This window comes from Eschrichtius robustus, chromosome 8 (assembly GCF_028021215.1).
Source record: "Eschrichtius robustus isolate mEscRob2 chromosome 8, mEscRob2.pri, whole genome shotgun sequence".
NCBI classification, from domain to species: domain Eukaryota; kingdom Metazoa; phylum Chordata; class Mammalia; order Artiodactyla; family Eschrichtiidae; genus Eschrichtius; species Eschrichtius robustus.
Window position 1 is genome coordinate 82,857,252 of NC_090831.1, and position 22,927 is coordinate 82,880,178.

Below are 22,927 nucleotides of genomic sequence, written 5' to 3' on the forward strand. Positions count from 1 at the left end.
GCCATACATGGTTACAATTAAGTTTAGAAAATGCTGTTACTTCTAAGTGGTAATATAAAAGGTAATTCTCCAAGAAGGGGATATATGTAGAATTTTACAAACTTCTTTAATCATAAAACAACTGGGATAACTGATAGTTTAGAAACACCAGTTTGAAACCTGAGTGGGTCACCATAAAATATGTTTAGTATTCTATGAGTTCAGTCTAAGAACTATTTGGAAACAAATATAAGTCTAAATCATTATAGCTGGATTTAGTGTAACTGTCTTTGAAAATAGTTACTGGGGATATACCAAGGATGGCCTGGTGACTCCTGAAAGTAGCTGATGGTTTGTTTTTAGAAATCTGTTATCTGCTCCACAACTCTCCGAAAAAGCCTGCTGCATCACAGGGGCAAGGAGCACCCTGTGCTCCCCACACCCAGTCATATTGTACAAGGTGAGGAAGCTGAGAGTGAAGATTTTGAGCCCATTTAGCTGTTCACAGGCTGTCCTGCTACTGATCACCCCATTCCCCAAGAGTCTTGAAGGCTCTTCCCTGAGTGCCATGCTGGAGCCCAGGACTAAGGTGACCAGCCATATTTTAATCCCCAAGATCAATATAAGCTCCAACTTCTTCCTTCATTCTGTTTGTTTTTTATAAACTCACATCCTAACATACACCCCTGTTACCTTTGTTCCTTCTGATATCATCAAAATATTTCAGGAGACAAGCCTACTTTTGCAGCATTTACACATCTTCTGTGCAACCCGCTGTGTGTTCTACCGTGTGCCTTGAAGAACTGCCATTTGTGGTTAGTATACTTCTAGCTTACACTTGGCTCTCTGTTGATTCTGCTTGAATTTAAATGACCGTGCGTTTTTTAACTGTGGCAGATCAGAAAAGAATTTTTTCTCCATATCACATCAAGTAAAGGTAGTCTTAGTTAAACTCAGTTGTCAACACCTTCCTAAGATTAGGCCTTACTTTGAAAGCATCACCTGCATAATCGTTAAAGTTAATTTATTCATTGAATTATATATGCATATATACATATAAAATGATGCCAGGCATGGATCTGAGCAATTTACAACTCACAACTTAAATTGCACATTTAGTCGTCTGTGAGGCACTACTATTATTATCCACATTTCATACTTGAGGGAAAGAGGCACAGAGAGGCTAAGTAACTTGGCATGAGGTCTCCCAGCTGGGAAGGGTTGGAACAGGAATTTGAACACAGACAACTTAGCTCCAGAGTCTTTACTCTTACCAAGGAATTCTTAGCAAACAAATACCGTTGTATTTGCCATTTCTATGACCAAGGGGTTTGATAAGCTCAAAGCATTTTCAACCAAAATAGCGCATGGTTGATTACTGTGTTAGTTTCTTACACAACTCTTCAGGAGATGGCTGGAAACCTTCCTTACTGATAAAAAGTAAAAACGGAGCCCTATTTCATTTTTATTATTATAAGACTGAAGTGAAAAAATTAAACTAGAAAACATTTAAATTATTTAAAATAGAAGCTCCTCGATCCCAAATCACTATTGAAATATTACAAAAGCTAAAGTCTCATAGGTATATTATACATGCTAGGATGTAATTTTGGGGGGTTGAATAAATTTATTTAGAGAAAAATCTATGTTATGCAAACCTGATATTTATTCCTTCTTCTTTTAACTCCTGACTCTTACAAACAATTATATATAACAGAAAGAGTATTTTTATTTGAAAACTTTAATTTCAAGGTCAAAATCTCTTCAGAGGTTTAAATCTTGTTTTTACATAAAATAGTGTTCTGTCTTGCATTTTGAAAAGATTTTAATTCATATCAAGAGATGCCATAAAATGGCAGGTATTACACCCCACCGAAAGTGAATCCTTTCTTAATACCTGCTAGGTTAAGAGTTTTCATGTCTAATAACGTTACTTAACCACTTGTTTTGTACATCTTAGTTTCTTTAAATATATTATAGCTGTGAGATCCAGACCACAGAAAACTCTAATATTTTAGATTTATTTGGTTTCTAGTTATGCTTAAAACTTACCTAATTTTCCCTCTAAGGTAAAGACCTCGTAGTACAAAACAAAACTGATGCAAACTTGGGGGAAAAAAGGTTTTTGTTTCTCTGTGGCAAGTTTTTCCTTTTTTGTCTCATCCCAATTATAATGGTAATTAATTAAAGAAATTATGAAAGATACAGAAAATATATACATTGAACTATTTCCTTACAGTGATTTCCTATGCATGGGGCTTTTAAAATATATTTGTAATCATAGTACATTTATAATTTTTTATCCTGCTTTTTTCACATAGTATATTACAACCATGTTACTGTGCACTCTTCACAAAGATTATTTTTTATTGCAGCATGAGCATCATACTTATTTAGCTATTTCCTAAGGTTAGGACATGCACAATATATTCCATTTTTAATATTAGAAATAATGCTGCCATGAATGCCTTTCTGTATTTAGGATCATTTCCTTAAGATAGATTCTTAGACTCTATAATTCTTGAATTACAGAATATTAAAGGATATTAGTATTTTGAAACTATTGATACAGATGGCCAAATTACTTTCTGAGATGATTTTAACAGTGTACATTGTCTAGCAATTTCCTGCCTATATTTGATATGCTTTTTAGTGTGTGTGTGTGTGTGTGTGTGTGTGTGTGTTTTAACTTGTGCAGCCTGGGAGAGCATGGATATTGACCAGATCCATTGCTGCACAGTGGAAAGAGCTTGAACCTGCCCTCCAAGGACCTGACTTTTTGTCCTGACTCTACAACTAACTGCTGTGAGAACCTGGGCAGCTAACTTACCTTAACGTTCCTTGTATAATGGGGAGATTGGGCCAGGCCAGATGCATTCATTTATTTATAAATCTTTGCTGAGTGCTTTTTGGTTCTTGATGCCAAAGAGATTAGAAAATATGAGTGCAGTGTCCTTTCTCAGGATATTACATCCTCCTGGCGGACAAATATGTGGAAGCAGAATCACATGAAGTTTAGGAGTATGAACTACAGAAGCAACTGATCCTGTGTTTAAATCCTACTTATTAGCTGCGTAAGCTTGAGCAGTGAGAGCCCTCTTAGCTTCGGTTTCCTCATCTATGAAAAGGGGATAATAATATCTTTGTCACAGTGCTGTCGTGCAGATTGAATGAGACAATGGTTAATGTGCCTGGTGCAATATGTGTCCAGTAATTGCTAGGGTTGCTTTTTCCTCTTTTGTTGCTGATATGAATCTAATATATTTGGTTAAGTCTTAAGTGGCAGGGAGCACGTTTGCAGAGGCATGGCTTCACAGAAGAATATCATGTGTTCAAAGAATGGGTCCTGGGTTCTGAGCACTGAACTAATGTGGAAGAGCAGTAAGCAGCAGGTGGAAGGTCAGGGTCACGGGCCACAACGAAGGTGCTTTTCAGTTCTAATAGGCCGTTGTAGCCACTTCACAGAGGTGTATGGACCTACCCCACCCAAAATTTGCCTTGATGTTGATACTGATGATGTCACGTGCCCATCAAGAGGATGTGAAGTTTATCACTCACATAATGAGACTTGCTGGAGAGAGCAGGACAGATTCCTCAGCAGGTCTGGAAATGGCCTTAGAGAGCTGGGAGGGACAACTGGCTTAGGGCTGTGCGGTGCTTGGCGGAGGCGGGGGAGGGGGGGGGAGGGGGGAGGGGGGGGGCTAGAGGAGGGAGCTGCACCCGCAGAGGCTTGTGCGGTTTTGACGTCCTGCTGGCACCAAGGGAGGAGGCACGCGGGCCTTCTGATTGACATGAAAGCGTCAGCAGTCATTAACCCAAATTGGAGTCAGACTCTTCTCCACACGGGCTATGGTTTTATGATGGACAGAGGGAATCACAGTGGCTTTCTTCCCTTCTTAAAAATAAAAACATTCTCTCTGGACCCCACCTCTCCCCACCCCTTTTTGCTGTTCCTCTCACTCCCACCTTCTCCGTTCCTAGCTTAACAATAGTCTCTGCTCCAAACGCTCTCTCCTCCTCCTATTCTCTCTGAAAGCATCTGCAATCAGGTTTCCCCCGCGCCGCTCCTTGGAAACCGCTCTCGTCAATGTGATCACTCCCTTGCCTAAAAGCTGCTAAATCCTATGGTCCTTTCTCAGTCCCCATCACACCTGACCTGTCAGCGGCGCTGGGCACAGTTGGTCATCTTTTCCCTCGGCTTCCAGGATATCAAATTTGCCTCCCCTTTCTCTTTGGCTAGTTCCTTCTCAATTTCCTGACCTCGTAATGCTTGGGGTGGCCCAGGGCTCAGTCCTGGGGCCTCTGCAGTCCTCTGTCTGCACTCACTCTCTTGCTGTAAATCCATCTGGTCATGGCAACTCTCAGGAGTGTGTCTCTAGCACCCACCTCTCCCTGGAACCCAGGTTGTATGTCCAGCTACCTACTCAGAGTTCATACACTCCAAACGGAGTTCTGCCCTTCCCCCTCACTCTTGCCTCTTCCATGGTCTTCTTCATCTCTCGTAATGGAAGTGTCATCTCTCTAGTTGCTCAGGGCCCGAACTGTGCCATTATCCTGGAGTCCTTCTGTTACCGATCAGGGTTCTTGGCCTTCCTTAAGCAGTAGAAATTGATCAGAAGCCAGACAAGAAGTTCAGGCAAGGCTTTATTGGGGCTGCAGCAGGGGGCAGCGAGAACAAACCACAGGTTCGCTTGCTTGCTTGCTCGCTGAGGAGGGGGCAAGCTTGTTTCTTATATGGGGTGAGGGTAGGGGTGTGTCCAGGGGTCGGGCCAGAAGGGTGGCTTAGGTGGTCTGCCCATGCCTTTGGTGGTGCTGTGTGCAGAGGGCATGCGCAGTGCCCTGCCTTTGCTCCAGGCTCTTCAGAAGTGGCAGTTGGGCTTTTTGGTCTTTTCTTGTATTTTGTTCATAATTTGCCCCAACTGCGCATGCACACAGTTATTTTTAGTCCCTTATAGTTTATTTGTATTTTGTTGCTCCAGGAGACATTTGTCCAGGTACAAGCACTGCAGCAAAGGGTCACAGGCCCCAGCCTGGCTCACTTCCTCTTTTTCTCTCTCACTCCACGTCCAACCTGTCAGCTGATCCTCTGGGCTCCACCTTGAAATGATATCCAGAATCTGGCCCCTCCTCACCACCTCTGCTGCTCCCACCCCGGCCCAAGCCACTGTCTTCTCTTCCCCTGGATTTCCATAATAGCCTCTAACTGGCTGGCCTCCCTGCCTCCACCCTTGCCCTCCTACAGTCCTCAACACAGCAGTCAGAGCGATGCTTTTGAAAAGTAATTCAGATCACACCACACATCTGTTCAGAGCCCTGCAGTGGCTGCTCACGTCACTCAGAGTAAAAGCGAAGTCCTTCCTCTCTCCCGCCAGGCCCATGGGAGCCTCACCTCTCCTCCTCGTCCACGCAGCTCTAGCCACTCTTGATCTTTGCTATTTCCTGAACATGCCAACCTTGCTCCTGTCTCAGGACCTTTGCATTTGCCGTCCCCTCTGCTTGCAATGCTCGCCCTCCAGATATCAACACGGCTCACCCACCACCTCCTACCAGTCTTGGCCCAGGTGTCACCTTCTCAGTGAGGCCTCTCCTGGCCATCCTATTTTAAATTGCATCCTCCCTCCCCATCACTCTCTATCCTGTATTTTTTTTGCTTTTTAAAACTTTATTTCAACATAACTATACTTACAGAAATACACTCATATTGGTAATTAGAACACAATTTAACTTATCCTACACATTTTGGACCAGAAAACTTGGTACATGGTTTGCTTTAAAAGAGAAAGAAAAAGCATTTGCAATCTAGTTTATTTTTCATCTATTACAAACGTATATAAAAGATCCACCATCAAATGCTGCTAAAGCAAACAGCATGAACCTTGAGAAATTAAACTTCGGTTTGTCTCTGAAAAATAACACGTATTGCACTGTAAAAGTTTATAAAATTGGTGCAACAAAACATTGTTGTAATGTTTCAATGCCAGTTCACAAATTTCGATAACTAATGTCTATCCTGTATTCTTGTTTATTTTTCTTTGTAGCATTTATCACTTTCTAGAATACTACATAATGTATTTACTAGTTTTGTTTCTTGTCTGAGGGCAGAGATTTTTGTCAGTTGTCCGCTACTGTATCCCGTTGACCTAAAACAGTGCCTGACATATGATTGATACTTAGTAAATATTTGCTGAAAGAGGGAAAGAGGGAAGAAAGGAAAGAAGGAAGGAAGGGAGGGAGGAAGGAAGGAAAAAACTATATTTAAACATATTAAAGAATAATTTTGTTGCATTAAAACATAGCTGAGGTCAAATTGGATGTGGTCATTTCAGACTGAACTGCCCCTCTGCAATACTCATGTGCACACACTAGGATGACAGTGTCTCTCCCCAGGGCTGGCCAGTGGCTGGTAGAAGTGCCTGCATCATCACACGTATTCTGACATTCCACCTGGGAACGGGCTACAGGGCCATATACTTGGCATAAGGCTGGTCTTCCCAACACACAAGTATGAGGTTCAACTGCAGAATTTGAAAATCCCAGTCACCACTCACACAGGAGGCCAGAAATCATCTTAGGTTCACATTTGGAATGCGCAGGCATCCGTATTTCAGAACTCCTGAGTTGGTAAATATCGCCAGGAACTATATTGGGCAGGATCAGCTGCACGGCTGTGAGTGGCCTCAAGGACTGTTTTGTTTGGGTGATTGTTCACTGTAAAAAACACAGTGGGGGATTTGAGGTGTTTTGTGTGTGAAATTTTGAAAAAACATTTAATAGGTGTCTCTTGTCATTTGCAACGTGGGACAGTTTGCATGCAGAAAACAGCTGGTTAATTTGATTTTTCTCTTTTAGTAAAGGTGCATCCTAATCCAGCTGCTGACCAAAGAACCTGGTGGAAAAGCAGCTTGAGGCTCTATGTGGCACATTATGCTCTACAAATTGCCAGACTGCAGTATGGCAAGAAAGTGTAATTCAGCAAAGTTATAGCCTCTGGCAGAGATTTCTCAGGCTCAGTTGAGTGAGCGACAGTGGCAGTGAGGGGGTAAGAGAGAAATACATTTGGATTCTACTATACTGTTGGGTGCCATAAGCCAGAAATTGAGCATCTTTGACTTTTGTAATAAAACCCCTAAATCAATCATTTGGGGTACCTACTTCTTTGGCCGGAGATGGGAAGGTGCAAAGGAAGGAAAATAGAAAGCAAAGGATATAAATACTGAATAAGAGAAGAGAGTCACATCAGGCAAGAAGGAAAATAGCAGCTGGGAACTTTGTAATAGCTGCTTCTCCCTTAAAATTTGCATTGCCTGTTTGGGTCTTAGTTTTATAAAAGGTTACCTAAAGTGTCATAAGGCAGTTTTAGCAATTTGATTCCACAAATGCTCCATTCTCTTGAACATAACCTTACTGTCCTTTCTGAAACTCAGCATTTGAGAAATTTGACTACGATTTTTAAAGTTCTTGCGTAAGGAAATGGGTTACTACATTCTGATGTAAACCTCTTTTTTTCCTCATTCAAAAATTGTGCACAGAAACAAAATACCAACAACTACATGTTGAAATGTGTGAAATGCTTAATGCAACCAAAAGTCTTTCTCTGTAACGGGGAGTAACTTTTGTGTCTACATCGAAGCAGACTGTGAGAAACAGGAGCAATTAGCCAAAATTGTTGACATCAGCCTCAATAAAACAGGTGGAGAAATGAAGTGGGAAGGACAGCAATTTCAACATTTCACAATCAATCACCCCAAGAAGCATCAGATTATTTATGTGCTTCCAAACAAGGTGGTTTGGTCCATTTTGGAGACCACACAGGTCTTCAGTTTGGGATGAACGCTGACTTCTGTGGATGAAGGGAAATGAGTTGTAAGAGAGGTGGCAGGACCAATCCTCCAGGCTTTTTGTGTCTCTCGTATTGGGAGTGGCCCTCTGTCCCTGGAGAACAATTAGAGCAGCAACTGGGCATGTTGTGCCATCAGAGTCAAAGGTCTCTCCTCCTCGGACCAGGACACAGCAGATTTGGAGGTCACTGGGAGTTTTAGGAGACAGCCAGGTCAGCCCTTGATAACTGATGCTTTGACAGACTCCAGTAAAGCCAGGATTATTCAGCTTTAACTGGCACGTTGGTGGGAAAGATGGCAGGGTCCCACCCTGGTCTCTCATTTCTTTTGCTGTCATGGGAATGAGTTTGCAGTTGAGTCATATCCCTCTGTTGTCTTTCTCCTCTTTCAGGACTGAAAACCACAAGCAAAGAATATAGCAAACACTAATGGGGCAGTTCTTAGGCAAAGCAACAGAGATTCGGCAGTATTGGGGAAATGTTCAGAGTTCATAGGATCAAACAGGCTGGGCTTAGTAGTGTTGACAAAAGAAAACTACCACTTTGATTATCATTCAGCGATTTGGGATTTGGGCTTTTTCACTTAGTATTTCTAGTTTTTTCACTTGCAAACAAGAATAGAGAACCAGATGTAGGATGCCACAGCAAAAACCACAGTGAAAATCTCCGTGCCCCTCTATCCACTGTCCTCTCATAAGCATTCTCTCCATCTCTCATAAGCATTCTCTCCATCTCTCTCTCTCTGTCAATCAAACACACACACACACACACACACACACACACACACACGGGTGTGTATTTCAAATGCTGAAATAATAAGTAGTAAGCATACATATAATATACCAATATCCAGCAATTAAAAATATTTAAGTATGACCCAGAGAGAGTGAAAACAAAAGGAAAAAGCAGATTTCTTACCAGCATTCTGGGCTGAATGAATGTCTGCAGCATATTGCTGGGTGTCTCTGAATCTGGGCTGGATTTCACATTTTGTAGCTTTGGGGAAATAATGTGCAGTTCAGACTCATCACTCAACCCCAGAACCTCAGATAGATGTGTGGAAAATACAATGATGGTCTAAGCAAGAAAATAAAAGCAACCTTTTAAAATTAGAAGTCATTTTGATGGAAGGCAAGAAAAATAGACTGCAAAAAAGTGGGTTTGTTTATTTTCATGAGACAAAACTTTCATGAGAGCTAACGCTGGCCTCATGCTAGTCACTGGAGGTATAGCTAGTAGAAGAACTCGGGGCGGGGGGGGGGGGCCATTTTAAAAGTTTGTAATAAGTCCTCTAGGAAAAGAGAGGAAGAATGAGCCCCGTGTCAGCTGTGAGCAGTTTCCACTGCTGATTTGCTGCAACAGGAGGGCCAGGGATTTCCATGGGAAGAAAATCAGGAGAGGGACTTCCCCGGTGGTCCAGTGGTTGGTACTTCACCTTCCAATGCAGGGGGTGCAGGTTCTATCCCTGGTCAGGGAGCTAAGATCCCCACATACCTGCCACCAAAAACCAAAACATAAAACAGAAGCAATATTGTGGAAAATTCAATAAAGACTCTAAAAATGGTCCACATCAAAAAAACTTTAAAAAAAAAAAAAGGAAGAAAATCGGGAGACCTGATTCCATTCCCCAGGACACGCCCGTTAGGACCTCGGTTTCTTCATCCGTAAAAATGAGAATAATGATTCCCGCTGTACCTTCCTCATAGAATAGAGATGTTACCGAACCAAACTTGGGTCCACTCACCCACGCGCCATAAAGCCAATCTACTGACACCAGGTTGTGGTGAAGGAAAGTGCAGCATTTATTGTAAGGCACCAGACAAGGAGTCCAGGGCAGCTAATGCTCGAGAGGCCCAAACTCCCCAATGGGTTTCAGAGAAGCATTTTTAAAGGCAAGGTGAGGGAGGGATGTTGCAGGGTATATGATCAGCTCGTGCACAATTCTCTAATTGATTGGTGGTGAGGTAACAGGGCAGTGTCACAGGGGTTAACATTATCAATCCTCACCCTCTAGCCCGACTGGGGGCTACATGCTTATGGTCATCATGTAGTTAACTTCTTTCATTTGGTAGGGGCTTTAGTATCTGTAAAGTGACTCAGGAATGTACATCAGATACTGTTATCTGTGTACTTCTGGGAGGAACTAAAGATTCTGTGACTGCCATATGGCTGATTTACTGTTTAAATTGTTTCCAGTTCTCCTAGCCCAACTGCTATTTTTGTCACTACATGTTCACATCCTTTCAATCATTAATTCTTGAGCCAGGCTTTTTTTGTGTGACTCAGGGGAAGCCTTGGAGACTACATCTTTTCTACAAACAAGAGGCAGGCAGAGGACATGGTGGGGGGGAGGGGCGGGGTCTGTCCTGGGAAGGCCCCTAGGGTTCTGCTTGGTTACAGAGATACCATATAATATAGTCCACAAATATACAATGGTACTTTTAATATTATTCTAGACCTGAACTTGGTTGTGACCCTTAGGGCCTCACCCTGGGGCAGAGTCCCCCTGTTTCCAGTACCCCTTCTTGTGATACCAAAAATCTGATAGCTTGGTCAAAAGAAAACCCCAAAGGGCATGGCCACTGGATTTTATATCAGAGACTCAAAAGAGTAAATTGACTAGATGAATAGGTAGTGATGATGATAAACCTCTATAGTGGTACTTTGACTTCAAGATATCTTATAGCCATGGACATTCATTCAGCAAAATTTAGCAAGCACCTACTTTGTGCCACGTTTGAGGTATGACACTGGAGTTTTAACTGTGACCTGAGCACACACAGTATCTGATCTCATAAAGTTAGCAGTCTGGGGAGGGTCGTAGGTAATAATTTAAAAATCGTACTGCTAGGTCATGGTTATATATTCTTAAGGTGGCAGGGGCTGGACCACGCAGGCCCCTATAGGCCATGGTGTGGATTTTTGCCTTTAAGTGTCTGTGGAGTTCTAAGTGGCATGATGGGAGGTGAGGGAGGGGTGGGTGTGAATAGAAGCATTTTCACATTCTGTGTTTGAAAAGGTGTTGATTCCTATGGTGGGGTGGTTTTCAATAGCATTTACTCCATTCATACTTCCCTCTTCTCTGATAATCCCCCTGAATTGAAGCGCTTGAGATTAGTGCAGTGGTTTTCAATGTTAGGAGCACATTTGAATCCCCTGGGGGATTTTTTTTTTTTTAAAGCCCAGGCCCATCCCCAGAAATTTGGATTTCATTGGTCTTAGGTGGAGCTTGAACTGGCTTTTGTTTGTTTGGTCATTTGTGTTCCCCAGGTGATTCTAATGATCAGGTAAGGCTGAGACCCACAGGTACAGAGGAAAGCACAAAACAGGTCCTCAAAGTGTGGTCCCTGGAGCAGCAACGTCAGCGTCACCCGGGAACTTTTCTCAGGCAGATTCTTAGCCCTGATGTCACACTGACTGAGCCGGAAACCCTGGAGCTGGGGCCCAGCAGTCTGTGTTTGAACCAGACCTCCGGGGGTCCTGAGATCCACCTGAGTGTGAGAAGCACTCGCTGTCGAAGGTTGCAGGCAAGAGAACCTGGAGTCTGGACCTGGTTCTAGATCTAGTTGTAGAATAGCTCTGTGATGAGGGGAGGGAGGTGCAAATCATTGAACTTCTCTGACCCTCAGTCCCTTCAGCTGTGAAAAGAGCAGGTGGGATTAGGTGAGCTCAAAGGTTACCTATGATGTTAGTCTATCATCTGTGCACACGAAAGCTAACAAAGTCTTTATAATATACTTTTTAAAAATCTGTATTTTTATATAATAGAACCAGAACATAATCACTGTAGGAGGCTCAAAATATACATGAAACAATAAAGAAGAAAATAAATGTCAATTAAAATTTCTCCACCTAGAGAGAACTGTTGCCCCCTCCCAATTGTTTGGTGTGTTGGAGATATTTTGGTGTTTTTTCTTCTGATATTTTCTGCATGCATCTACTTACAAACCTGAAATCATGGTTCAAGAGCCTGCTTCTCACCTAACGTTATATCAGGGGCATATCCCTTCATCACTAAAAGTGATTATAATCATCTTTGTTAGTGTCTACCTAACGTATAAACATTACATGTTTATACCATAATGTATTTAACCTTTCCCCTGTCTTGGATGTTTAGGCCTTTTCTCATTTCTTGTTATTATTATGATGAATATCTATCTATCTATCTACATATTAATTCTGTGTCTGAAGACCTTCTTAAGAGAATCCTAGAAACAGAATCATTCGATCAATGCACATGAGCCATTTGATACATTGCCAACTTTTTTCCCCAGCAATGGGCCACTTCTTAAAAACACCATCAGTCTGTTAGCGAGCTGTCCTCATGACACCCTCACCAGCATCAGTAATATTGATTTTCATTTCATATACTGCCACAAGGCAGCAGATGCCTACATCTACAGGGTAGTATTGGTAGCAGGGGTATAGCTCAGGCTTTCAACACCCAAGGCGGGGACTCAGGCTCAAGAGATGGAAGTGAGAGGGGCCCCAGGATGACTAGGACCGGGATTGGAATAGTGGGGAGAGACTGTCTTGGGATTGATGATGACACTTTCAAAAAGCCCTCCTTAAAATGTACCACAGGAATTTACTTGAAGTCTATGGAAGAATTGCAGATGAATGGTAAATCACCTTTTCTAGAAATTGGTACTAAAAAAGGCAGACTGTTGTGGTCCCCAGAGGCCAAGACGTGGGTCTGCCTGCAGCCAGGTGGAGAAGGGGCCTTTGATTAGACGAGCTTCTGAGGTCCCCTATGGATTTAAGATGCTAGGTTACTAAAGTCAGAGAAGAGAGAAGGGTTTCCTTTCTTGCACCATCCTGGGCACTTTATACGTACACATGCACTCCAACAGGCTTCGTTTCCCCATGTTTTCCTGCCCAGTGACCCATTCGTGCTTCCTTGTCTTCATCTGACAAACTTCCACTGCCTTCTCATTACCTGATTCTTTCTTGGATCCAGGATCCTAATCATAGAGACAAAGAAGAGTGAGATGCCATGCATAGAAAATAGACTCCAACCCTTATTTATAAAAAAGGAAAAGGGAAGTGGTGAGCTTATGTCACCATTTATTTGTAGCCCCACCTACTTCCAGAAGTATCTTAAGTCATGGCTGCTTTGGCAGAGGACTCAGGGAGAAAAAAAGTCTCCTCTTTAAAACCCAGACCAGGGAACACCAGCCCTGTGAGTTGTTAACAGGTTAACAATGGGGAAGAGAGTAATTCTGGCATTTAATTCCTGAATATTTTAAAATGTGAACTTTATTTGGATGAGAGGTAGTTTAGAGGGTGGTTAAAAGCATAGATTTACTGTTATACCCAAAAGAACTGACACAGGTGTTCAAACAAAAACTTGTTCAAGAATATTCTTAGCAGCACTATTCACAATAGCCAAAAGGTGAAAACAACCCACATGTACATCAGCTGGAGAATGTATAAACAAAATGTGGCACATCCATACAATGGATTATTATTCAGCAATAAAAAGTACTAAAGTACTGATAGGTGCTACAGCATGGATGAATCTCGAAAACAAGCTAACTGAAAGAAACTAGGCACAAGAGACCATAGATTGCATGATTGCATTTACATGAAATATTCAGAATAGGCAAATCCACAGAGAAAGCAGATTAGCCATTGCCAGAGTCTGGAGGGAGAGGGGAATGGTGAGTGACTGCTTGATTGGGTAAAAGGTTTCATTTTGGGTGATGGAAATGTTCTGGAACTAGATAGTGGGAATGATTGCAGAACTTTGTGAATGTACATAATGCCACTGAATTGCTGAATTATACACTTTTAAATTGTTAAAATGGTAAATTTTATGTTATGCATATTTTATCACACACACAAAAAATAAACTTATTCTTGGGGGTGGGGGGAAAAGCATAGACCTAGTTAGTTGTGCCCAGGTTCTAATCTCAGCTCTACCATTTACCAGCTGTGTGACCTTGGGCAAATCACTTAAACCCTCAGTTCCCATTTCCTCTCAAAGTGGGGGTAACTGTAACAGTACCTACCTCAGAGGGTTATAAATCTTAAATAAGCCAACATATGCACTTAAGCATATAAGCAATATAAGCATTTGCTTAGCATAATACCTGGCACAGAGGAAGCATGCTGTAGATATTTGTGTTATTAATCTAACCCCGGTATTCTCAACTGGGGGCAGTTTTGCCTCAGGAGAAATTTGGCAGTGTCTGGAGAGATTTGTGATGTCACAGTTGGGGGATGCGACCGGCATCTAGTGGGTGGAGGTCAGGGATGCCGCTGCCTATCTTACAATGCACAGGACACCTCCTCCACAGCTAAGAATTATCCAGCCCCAAATGTCAGCAGTTCCAAGGTGGACAATCCCTGATTTAAACGGAGCATGTAGGGACATGTGCTTCATCTAATGAATATATGAATAAAAATACGTCAGATAGAAATTTTTGTTCGAAAAAGACTGCCAGCCTGTCTCTGTGTATAGAGAACGTGTGTTAGACTTTGTGAGGATGTAAAAGAAACCCAGCCTCAGTCCTGGAGGAGCTTGGATAAGAAGAGCTCTGTGTGTGGAGGGCTGTTTAAGTGGGAAGTTTTTACCAAGAGACTTTTGTCATCATTTTTCCTTTAATAAGAGGTGATCTGGGGTCATCCACACTTCCCACAATAATGCTTGCTCAGATGCTAGCACTTAACAGTTCCCTATAAAGACGCATCTTAAGTGAGTGAACAGTGTCTGTTCACATATCTGAATGTGTCTTGTGTTTGGGTAAATTCTATTGAACAAATATCTGAAAAAGAAATCACTGTCAGAAAAAAAAATTACTTGTTATAAGTAAAGGCACAGACACAAGAAAAATATTAAATCTTCTTGTATTCAACCACGCACACACCAAAAGGTAAAGGAGACCCCTTTTGCCCACTTTCCATTTAAAGAGTTATTTTATCAGATTCCAAAACCATATATCCATATACTCAGTCTAGTTTGGATCACAGAATATCTTCTCACACAGAATGACTCACCACCATCAAAAGGTCTGTCTTGATTTGCTAGCAGTGAAGTTTGGGAAAGGGACCCTTATTCCTCCTCTCTGTCCTTTTGCTTTTAGGCTAAGTATTGGAAGACTGTTAAAGGCATGCCAAACCTTCAGTCAACCCCTGTGCGTGGCAGATGCCCTTTAGGATTGGGCGATGGGAAGGAGGGCTAAGGAGTGTGGTGGAGACCATGAGGAGGGCAGACCCCTGGAGGTTCACACCCTTGGAAGCTAAAGCATGGGGATGCGTGGGGCAAGAGACCCCACTCCACGCACCACCTTTGTACACCTTCCTCCATAACTCTGGTTTCCTGTATGTATAAGTGCTTTCGACAGCTTATTTAGTGCTGCTATGGCAGGGAATCTTACTAGACCCTCTTGTAGGAGGAAGCAAAGGTAAACCAGACATAGAACATGTCACACGGAGTTCTCAATATGGCAGACCATAAGACCTGTTATAAATCACTCTAATAAAGTGATTAAGTGCAATAAGAAAAATGTGGGGAAAACACTATGGGATTCCAGAGGAAAGTGTTTGCCTCCAGTGGGGAGTTTGGAGAAGTCTTTTTGGAGAGGGTGGCATCTGAGTTCGAATGTGAACATTGGTGGATATGTAGATGTGGAAATGATGCTGGAAAATGCTAAAGGACAGAGCAAACTACCAACGTGGGAAGTTGACTATGTCGGAGAAGAGGATTTGTAGCATTTGTGGCAGGGAGTATAGGGAAATAAACAAGATGGATAGATTGAGATGAGCTCATGAAAAACCCACAGTGCTAGGACGCAGTCAAGCCATGGGGAATCAGTGACATTTTCTGAGCAGAGGTGGAGTGGTGACTGGACTAAGGCAGCTGTTGTGCAGCTGTGTATAAGGTGGACTGGAGAGATATCAAGGGTCTGAGTTATTGTGAGGCAAGAATAGTAAGGAGAGGCCAGACTTGACCGATATTTCAGATAAAGAATTTGGCAAGACAAAGTAAAGGAGGCAGCCCTGCACTGCTTACCTAGGCACTTGGACATGGGGTTCAGAAGCACGGGTGCTGGATGCAGATGTTTTGGGCTCTAGTCCTGGCTCTGCTGCTTAAACCAACTGCATGTCCCTGAGATACCTCTTGATGTCATAATCTCTTCATCCACAAAATGGGAATAAAAGTCTTGTTTTACATACACGTGAGAAGATTAAATGAGTAAGTGCACTTAACACATTCTAAATCTCGTCTGGCATAACATAAGTTAATGTGCTCAAAAGCCCAATGTAAAAGTTGGCTGTTATTATTATTGAAAGTAAAAAGAGGATGAAATGAGAGGATGGACTTCTGAACCAAGTTGGAATGACAGTAATTGCCAGGAATAAAGAATTACACAAGGAAAAGATTGATCTTTTATTACTCTCCCCAAGGCTGCTTGGAGGGGCTGGAACATGGGGCCACATAGAGGATGGGGTGAGATTCATGGACAGTCCCATCTACATCACGGTCCAACCATCTACGTTCTTGTTTTCTAGTTCCAAAAGCATTGATCATACTGTCTGGAATTAGCTGCATTAAACTTTGCCAACAGATTAGGAGTCCTCCTAAGACATAATGATTTCCTCACTTCTATCAATGCAGAGCCTGGGACCAGAAAACCAGGGTCCCAAGGGAGACCATCAAACAGATGATGCTTTTAAGAGCAAGGAGGGCATTAGCTTGGGTACTAACAGAATTAACACGGAAAATTTTTTTTTAAAGAATAAAACTATGATGTTTTGGTTTTAGTTAAGGAATCTTGTCTTGTCTTTGTATGGAGGGAGCTGTTTGTGGCTGGGTCGGGGGAAGATGGGGGTATCCAAAATAAGAGGCAGGATGGGAGCAAGACATCCTGCCTCTTATTTTGAAACTTTGACTGCAGAAACCAGAGCTGAAATGCTATACCATTCTCTTATGCCTCATTCAGTGATCAGACTGTTCTAAGTTAATGTGTGCATAAGAATAAAAATTAAGCTTTCCAGTGCTGGGGCAGATTTTTTTTAAAAAAAAAGAGACGCAGGCTTTATCCCCTATAAGATTAAACATTAGGGTTTAAAGGTTTAATCTGCTGGAATTCAGCCCAGGATGGGGTTCAGAGCCCCAGAATAATTGGATACAGCCTCAGGCTTTGAACATCAGAGCTGGTTGGGGGTTGTGTGTGTGTGTGTGTGTGTGTGTGTGTGTGTGTGTGTGTGTGCGCGCGTGTGTGTGTGAAATATGCTAGCGAGCGTTTGAGGTCTCTCCTTGGCAATGAGCTGTGGCAGGAGGAATAAAGCTGCCTGCCCCTGCCTCCTGCATTGGTTCCTCAGTGGCTAACTGGATACAGCTCCTGGGGGGTGCCGTGTTCATGAATGTGTGCTATTGTTCCAGGCACACGTCGGCCTTAAGAAATAGCACAAAACAAAACAGGCCCGTCCTTATTCAGATGCAGAGCCCCCTCCATCACTCAAACCAGCCCTTCCAGGTCACATGCCCGAGGCCTCTGCAGACAGGACGCAGCTGCCTCTAATCTGCTGCCTAACATTAGCCGCGGTTCAAAAAACCTGACAGCGCTGAGCTTCCCAAGGCTCCGCAGAGGAAACTAGAAAGATCTGGGGTCCGGGCACTATGTTCTCCGAGGAGCTGTGGCTGGAAAATGACAAAAAGTGTGCTGTGGTTCGGAAGCCTAAGCAAGGCAGGAAACGCCAGGAGCTGCTGGCCGTGGCCTTGGGGGTGAAGGTGGGAGTCAAAGGCAGCTTTCTTTGGCCCCCTCTCAAACTCTTTGCCTGTCCACAGATCTCCTCCCTGGTCCGAAGGGCCGCCCTCTCACACAACGACAACCACTTCAACTATGAGAAGACACACAACTTTAAGGTAAGGGAGCCTCTGCTTTCTTTCTTCTGTGATAAAAGGGCAGGTGGAGAGCTCCAGTTTATGCTTTCCATCTGGTCTTTGATGGTAAAGTAACGAGACAGCAAACTCCTCTGCTTTCCACATTTAGTTACTTGCTTTGAATCAAATCAGACGGGAGATTTCAGAAAGCAGTTTGCTTGATGCTGATGCTTAGAAACACCTATATGTATGTATGTTAACTTAGTTCTGGAGAACTGGGCCCATTTCCTCTTCACAGTCCCACGTCCAATGAAAGAAAAACAGAGCATGCCCAGTCTTTGGCATTTAGGGCTCATCTGGTGAATATCAAGCAGTACTTTTCCACTCGGAGTAGCAGTAAAGAATATTGTTATCTCTGAGCAAGTGAAAACAGTTGCCCGTTTAACATTTTGTGTTTTGTCTTTTGTTTTCTGGGATGCTAACTCTTTTGGTTTATGTGTAGACAGCTGTGAAAGCAAATGACGACAGGAGATACCATCCAGTAACTTTTGTCTGTGCTCTGGGTGCAGGGGGCACCCTGGCAGCCTCACCAAGCTCCTTCGGGTCACAGCCTTGGTCCTGCTCACCAGACCAAACAAAAAGATACGGAGAGCTGGTGGCGGTTTAAGTGGATTTTCCCATGTGAATTTATAAACTGGAAATACTGCTATCTTCATTTCAGACTAGCAGTCGTAGAAACGGCCTGCCATCAGAAAATTACGCGTGTTTCCTTTGCCCTGATGTGTTTTCCAAGAAGCGCTGGGAGGAGGTTCTGATGCCAAATGGCCTGGCTTGAGACGCCATTGAGTGCAGGAGAGACAGGACAGCGTTAGAGGTTTTACCCCAGCAAATGGGCTGACGATGTGGAAGTTGGAGAGAGTGGAGATGAGGGATCCAGGAAGAAAAGAAGAGACAGGGGCAGCTAAATGTAAATTGTATTCTCTTTTAAAAACTCGTTTCCCTTAGGGCCAGTAGCCCGAGTAACAACTGGAACTAGATAACCCTTTGTCAGAAGTGACCAGGGAGACCTAGTTTATTCTGTTGCTTTCCTATCCTTCCTACAGACAGATGTGTGTCTATTAAATATACATTTGTGTTAGTTTGGTCTGTTTGCCCTGCTTCTGTTTTTAGAAAGCAAGCAGCTCAGGCATTTGCATGCTATAATTGACCTGAGGCATGGAATTTATTCAGCTCTCCATATTTAGCATGAGGGTGAAGAATTGCATTAGATAGGTCCTCATCCATGCCAAGGCTTTTGCTATTTCTCTCATCACTGAATAGTGACAGGTCTAATTTGGGGCATCACTGAGTAGAGACAGGTCTAATTTATGTTTTTTCTCTTTCCTCTTTTCTATCTTTACCCTAATTTTTTTTTTTTTTTTTTTTTTTTTTTTTTTTTTTTGCCTTACGAAAGTATTTTTCTGACTTCTGGCAGAAATCCCTGATTTTTTGCATCCTATAGATGCACTACCATGAATGGGAGGATGGATCTTGGACTTGCAAATTTTTTTTCCTTCCTCTTGAAAATTCTGATTCTTTTGGCTTTAAGATACAATTGGAATTTTGCCCTACGCAGTTATGTGTTTACATGGGCTAGCTTCTCTCTGTAGATACTCTGTCTGAGTTTGTGTGAAAAATACCCAAGTGTATTTAGTTGATTGATAGTTGCAAAACTAATTTCAGTCTTTTTAAATCTTAGATCTCTGCATGGGACATAAAGACATTTAAAACAAAAAGTTAGTTGAATCTTATTTTCTTAAATAGTTCTGTTGCTAACATGAACTATATTAATTATTTATCACTGAAAAACACCAACAGCTTTTTAAACGTTTGCTTTAAAAGTCAGTATCTATTAGCTATATCTATTAACAATATCTCTTCTAACTTACTGCTATTAAAAGAAGAAAAGGCAGAGAACAGGCAGGTTGTTAGAGGGGAATACACAAGCCAGACAGGAGCGTTTCTCTTCCGTGTTTTAAATAGACATCTCTGAGACATAACAGACCCTTGAGTCGCTGTGTCAGTTGATTGTGGCTTTCAATGGTACTGCTCGTGCCACTGTCCTTAAGAATGAGTGGCTGAGGCAGGAGGAGGGATGGCTCTTTCTGTCACTCCTTTCCCCATCCCCGCCTCATTCAGCCCTCTCCTCACCCGCCAACCAACTTTAAGTGGGAACTCTGCATGGTCTTTAGAAGAACATTCTAAAAGCAGGTCCCTGCTATAAATAGAGCAGTGGGGTTTTAGTAACATGCCACTGACCTAACAGAAGAAAGAAAGCTCTTATCAAAGGCCCCTGCCATCTGCTTGGAATCTGTTTTATATCTTAAATTTGCAGTAAGTTTTTATTTATATTAACTTCTAGTAGGCTTTGTTCTGAAACTTTCTTGATTTGTAATTTGGGTTATTATTGGAGGGTATTATGTGTCTGGCAAAGAGAAAGTGTTTAAAAAGAACAAGTAATCACATTTTCATGCTTATCAACAAATAAGCCTTGCGAGGCCCTGTCTGCACTCTCGCCTAGAGGCCTCCTGCCAGAGAGTCAGATCTGCCAGCAGATCTTGATGCCTCACTTCAGAACAGGATTTTCTGCCCCAGTCAGGACTATTCCCCGGGTAAAAAGCCCTCTCCTCATCACTCTCCCCAGGAACTTCATCACAAGCAATGAATAGATAACCTATAATGAAAAGGATCTGAAAAAGAATACATACATACATATATGTGTGTGTGTATATATATATATATATATATATATATATATATATAAAACCGAATCACTTTGCTGTACACCTGAAACTAACACATCTTTGTAAATCAGCTATACTTCAAATTAAAAAAAAAAATACAATAATTACAATTTTAAAAAAGAGCAATGAATGGAAACTCCTGACACGGTACGGGTTGGAACCCCTCCCGCTGCGCTCTTTGAGAAGGCTCCCTGTCACTGCTCCTGAGGGCATATCTACTGCCCTTGCTTTCCAAACAAGCGTGTCTAGGAAAAGCCGAAATTCAGCTCTGGAAACAAAAGGTTTCGGCAGCAATTTAAAGTTGCGCCTCATTTCATGCAGTAATTATATACTTCTCAACACTGTATACAAATGTGAGTGTTGCTGATTTAAACCCTAAACTCTCGGGTTACTTGTACATACTAGGAACTAAGATTACTTGCTGAAGGAATGATGACATTAGAAGACTCCTCTCTAAAATGAAAACTGTTTGATATATAGAAAAGCCGTTCTGTTATTTAACGTGTCTTATGTCCGCATCTCTGTTTATCCATGGGACTGAAAGAGGCACTCTCCCGTAGGTAGACTAGCTCTCTTTTAGAGGATCTGTCCTAAGAACACATTATGGCTGAGCTCTGAAACCCTCAAGAACCCTGCAGCGCCATCAGTCTGGATGACTGTCCTTCCTTCCCCACTTAGCACAGTGATGAGGTAGCTGTGGCCAGCTTGGTACTCCTGCCCACAAAGTGCTCTTTGGCAAGGAGCTTAATTCTCTGAGCGTCAGTTTCCTCATCTGTAAAATGGGAGTGCTGTAAGGTTTAAAGAATACATGTAAATCACTCAAGGTCACTGGCACCCAGTAAGTTTGGCTACTATTATTACTTTATTGTTCATCTTTTCGTGTCTCTCATTTTTCTTGAGTTTTGATGTTTAGCTTTCTCTGTCTCTGTATTTCTTATTTTCTACCTTCACTTCTTCCTGTCCTTCTTTTTTCTATCATCTCTTTCTTCTTCTCAACACAATGTAGTTAAAATATGAAAGAGCATTCCAGGCAGTGCAAAGGACATGAGTCAGAACTTGGAATTAGAAATGAGCCAAGGGTGAACAGGGTACAGGGAAGATACCATCCAGGAGAGAGAGTTGCTCACTGCACATCTGGAGAGTCAGCTGGGGCGGGTCGGGTGGTCACAGCCTGCTGACCCATTGGCACTTTGTGCGCTTAGCCCACTCACGCTCTCAGCCTTCCCAATCTGCATGTGTGTGTACATCACTCGCTTCTTCTCCTGAATTCTCTCCCTCCACCCAGGTACTTCAGGGGCACTCTTCTCTCCCTATATGCAATATGCATGGAGAGCAAAGGTCCAGAAAGTTCTAAACGTTAGAGAGCAGACCACCCGATCCCGACCTCACCTGTGTTCCCATCCCACCAATCCCTCCCCCAGCCCTCCCCCAGGCCTCCCCTGTCCATCTTCCCTTCAATCCTGTTCTATCCCCATCCGTCCCTTTCCCAACCCTCTGCCAACTTTACTTTCATCCATAGCATTGATCACCAGCTGACATTGTACCCATGTATTTATGTGTTTGCCCTCCCCTTATCAGAAAGAAAGACCCCCCTGGGTGGGGGAAAAGGGGTGGAGATAGAGACTTTTGTCTGTTTTACTTTCTGCAGAAATCCCAGTGTCTCAATCAGGGCCTGGCCCAGAGCTGACTGTCGGTGAATATGTTGACAGGATGTGTAGCAGGTTATCTCCTGACCCTGCCTACCTAAGCTTGCACTTTCCCTCCTCACTCCCCGTCCCACAGTTTGCCCTCATCCGGGGCTTGTTGTGCTTGTTAGTTGTGCTCAAGTCTTTCCAGGTGGTGGGTAGCGGTCCTTGCCAGGGCCACCAACCGTGCTACCCGGTATCTTACATGCAGGCAAGCGGGGGAGACACGTGCCCGGTTTACTCCCATTGTCCCAGCTTCCTGTGTGGTGACTCTCAAAAGTGGCCTTGACTGGGCTTAAGTTAAACGGTTGCCAACTTGCCCTTTTATGTCCCCCACTCTCCATAGACGAGGCTGCACCAGCAGCATCCTTTTCCTGCAGTACACTGTGTGTACGCACGTGCGCGTGCAGCACCTCCCACCCCGAAGATTCTGGGGGCCAGGACAAGAAGTCCAGGAGGCTGGGACACCCGTCCAGGGTGTGGCAGCACCACGACCTCCCAGTTTGGGTTTTGTGGCTCCTTGACGGTTTCTTTGCCTATCATCAGTTTCTGCATTCTTAGCAATCTGGTGGTCATTTGCTTTGGAACAAGCCATATTTGCTTCCCACGTGCAAACCCCTTGCTTTTCCTCATCGTTGTTATCCTCATAAAATGTGCCAGCACTTCACCCCCAATATCTTGCCCGCCCTGCATTCTCGCGGGCATGCAGGGGCCCCTGCCTGTCCTGGTCCCGCTTCCGTGTGCCTGGGGAAAAGGGTGGTTGGATTTTGCACCTGCATTTTGGCACAGGCAGAAATCACTTCAGAAATGG

The 22,927-nt window shown here is 43.1% G+C and overlaps 1 protein-coding gene and 1 long non-coding RNA gene across 2 annotated transcripts in view; one reads left to right on the plus strand and one right to left on the minus strand.

The window, feature by feature from the left end:
* The window catches only part of CHN2 (chimerin 2), a 325,693-nt gene that overhangs the window by 274,002 nt on the left and 28,764 nt on the right, over positions 1–22,927 (plus strand). The window contains exon 7 of the mRNA XM_068549225.1: positions 17,613–17,690. Coding sequence (XP_068405326.1) covers positions 17,613–17,690 — 78 coding nt within the window. The remainder of the gene's footprint in view (positions 1–17,612; positions 17,691–22,927) is intronic.
* Positions 12,678–22,927, minus strand: part of LOC137768047 (uncharacterized) — a 45,462-nt gene continuing 35,212 nt past the window's right edge. The window contains exon 3 of the long non-coding RNA XR_011074698.1: positions 12,678–12,780. This is a non-coding gene — a long non-coding RNA (uncharacterized lncRNA). The remainder of the gene's footprint in view (positions 12,781–22,927) is intronic.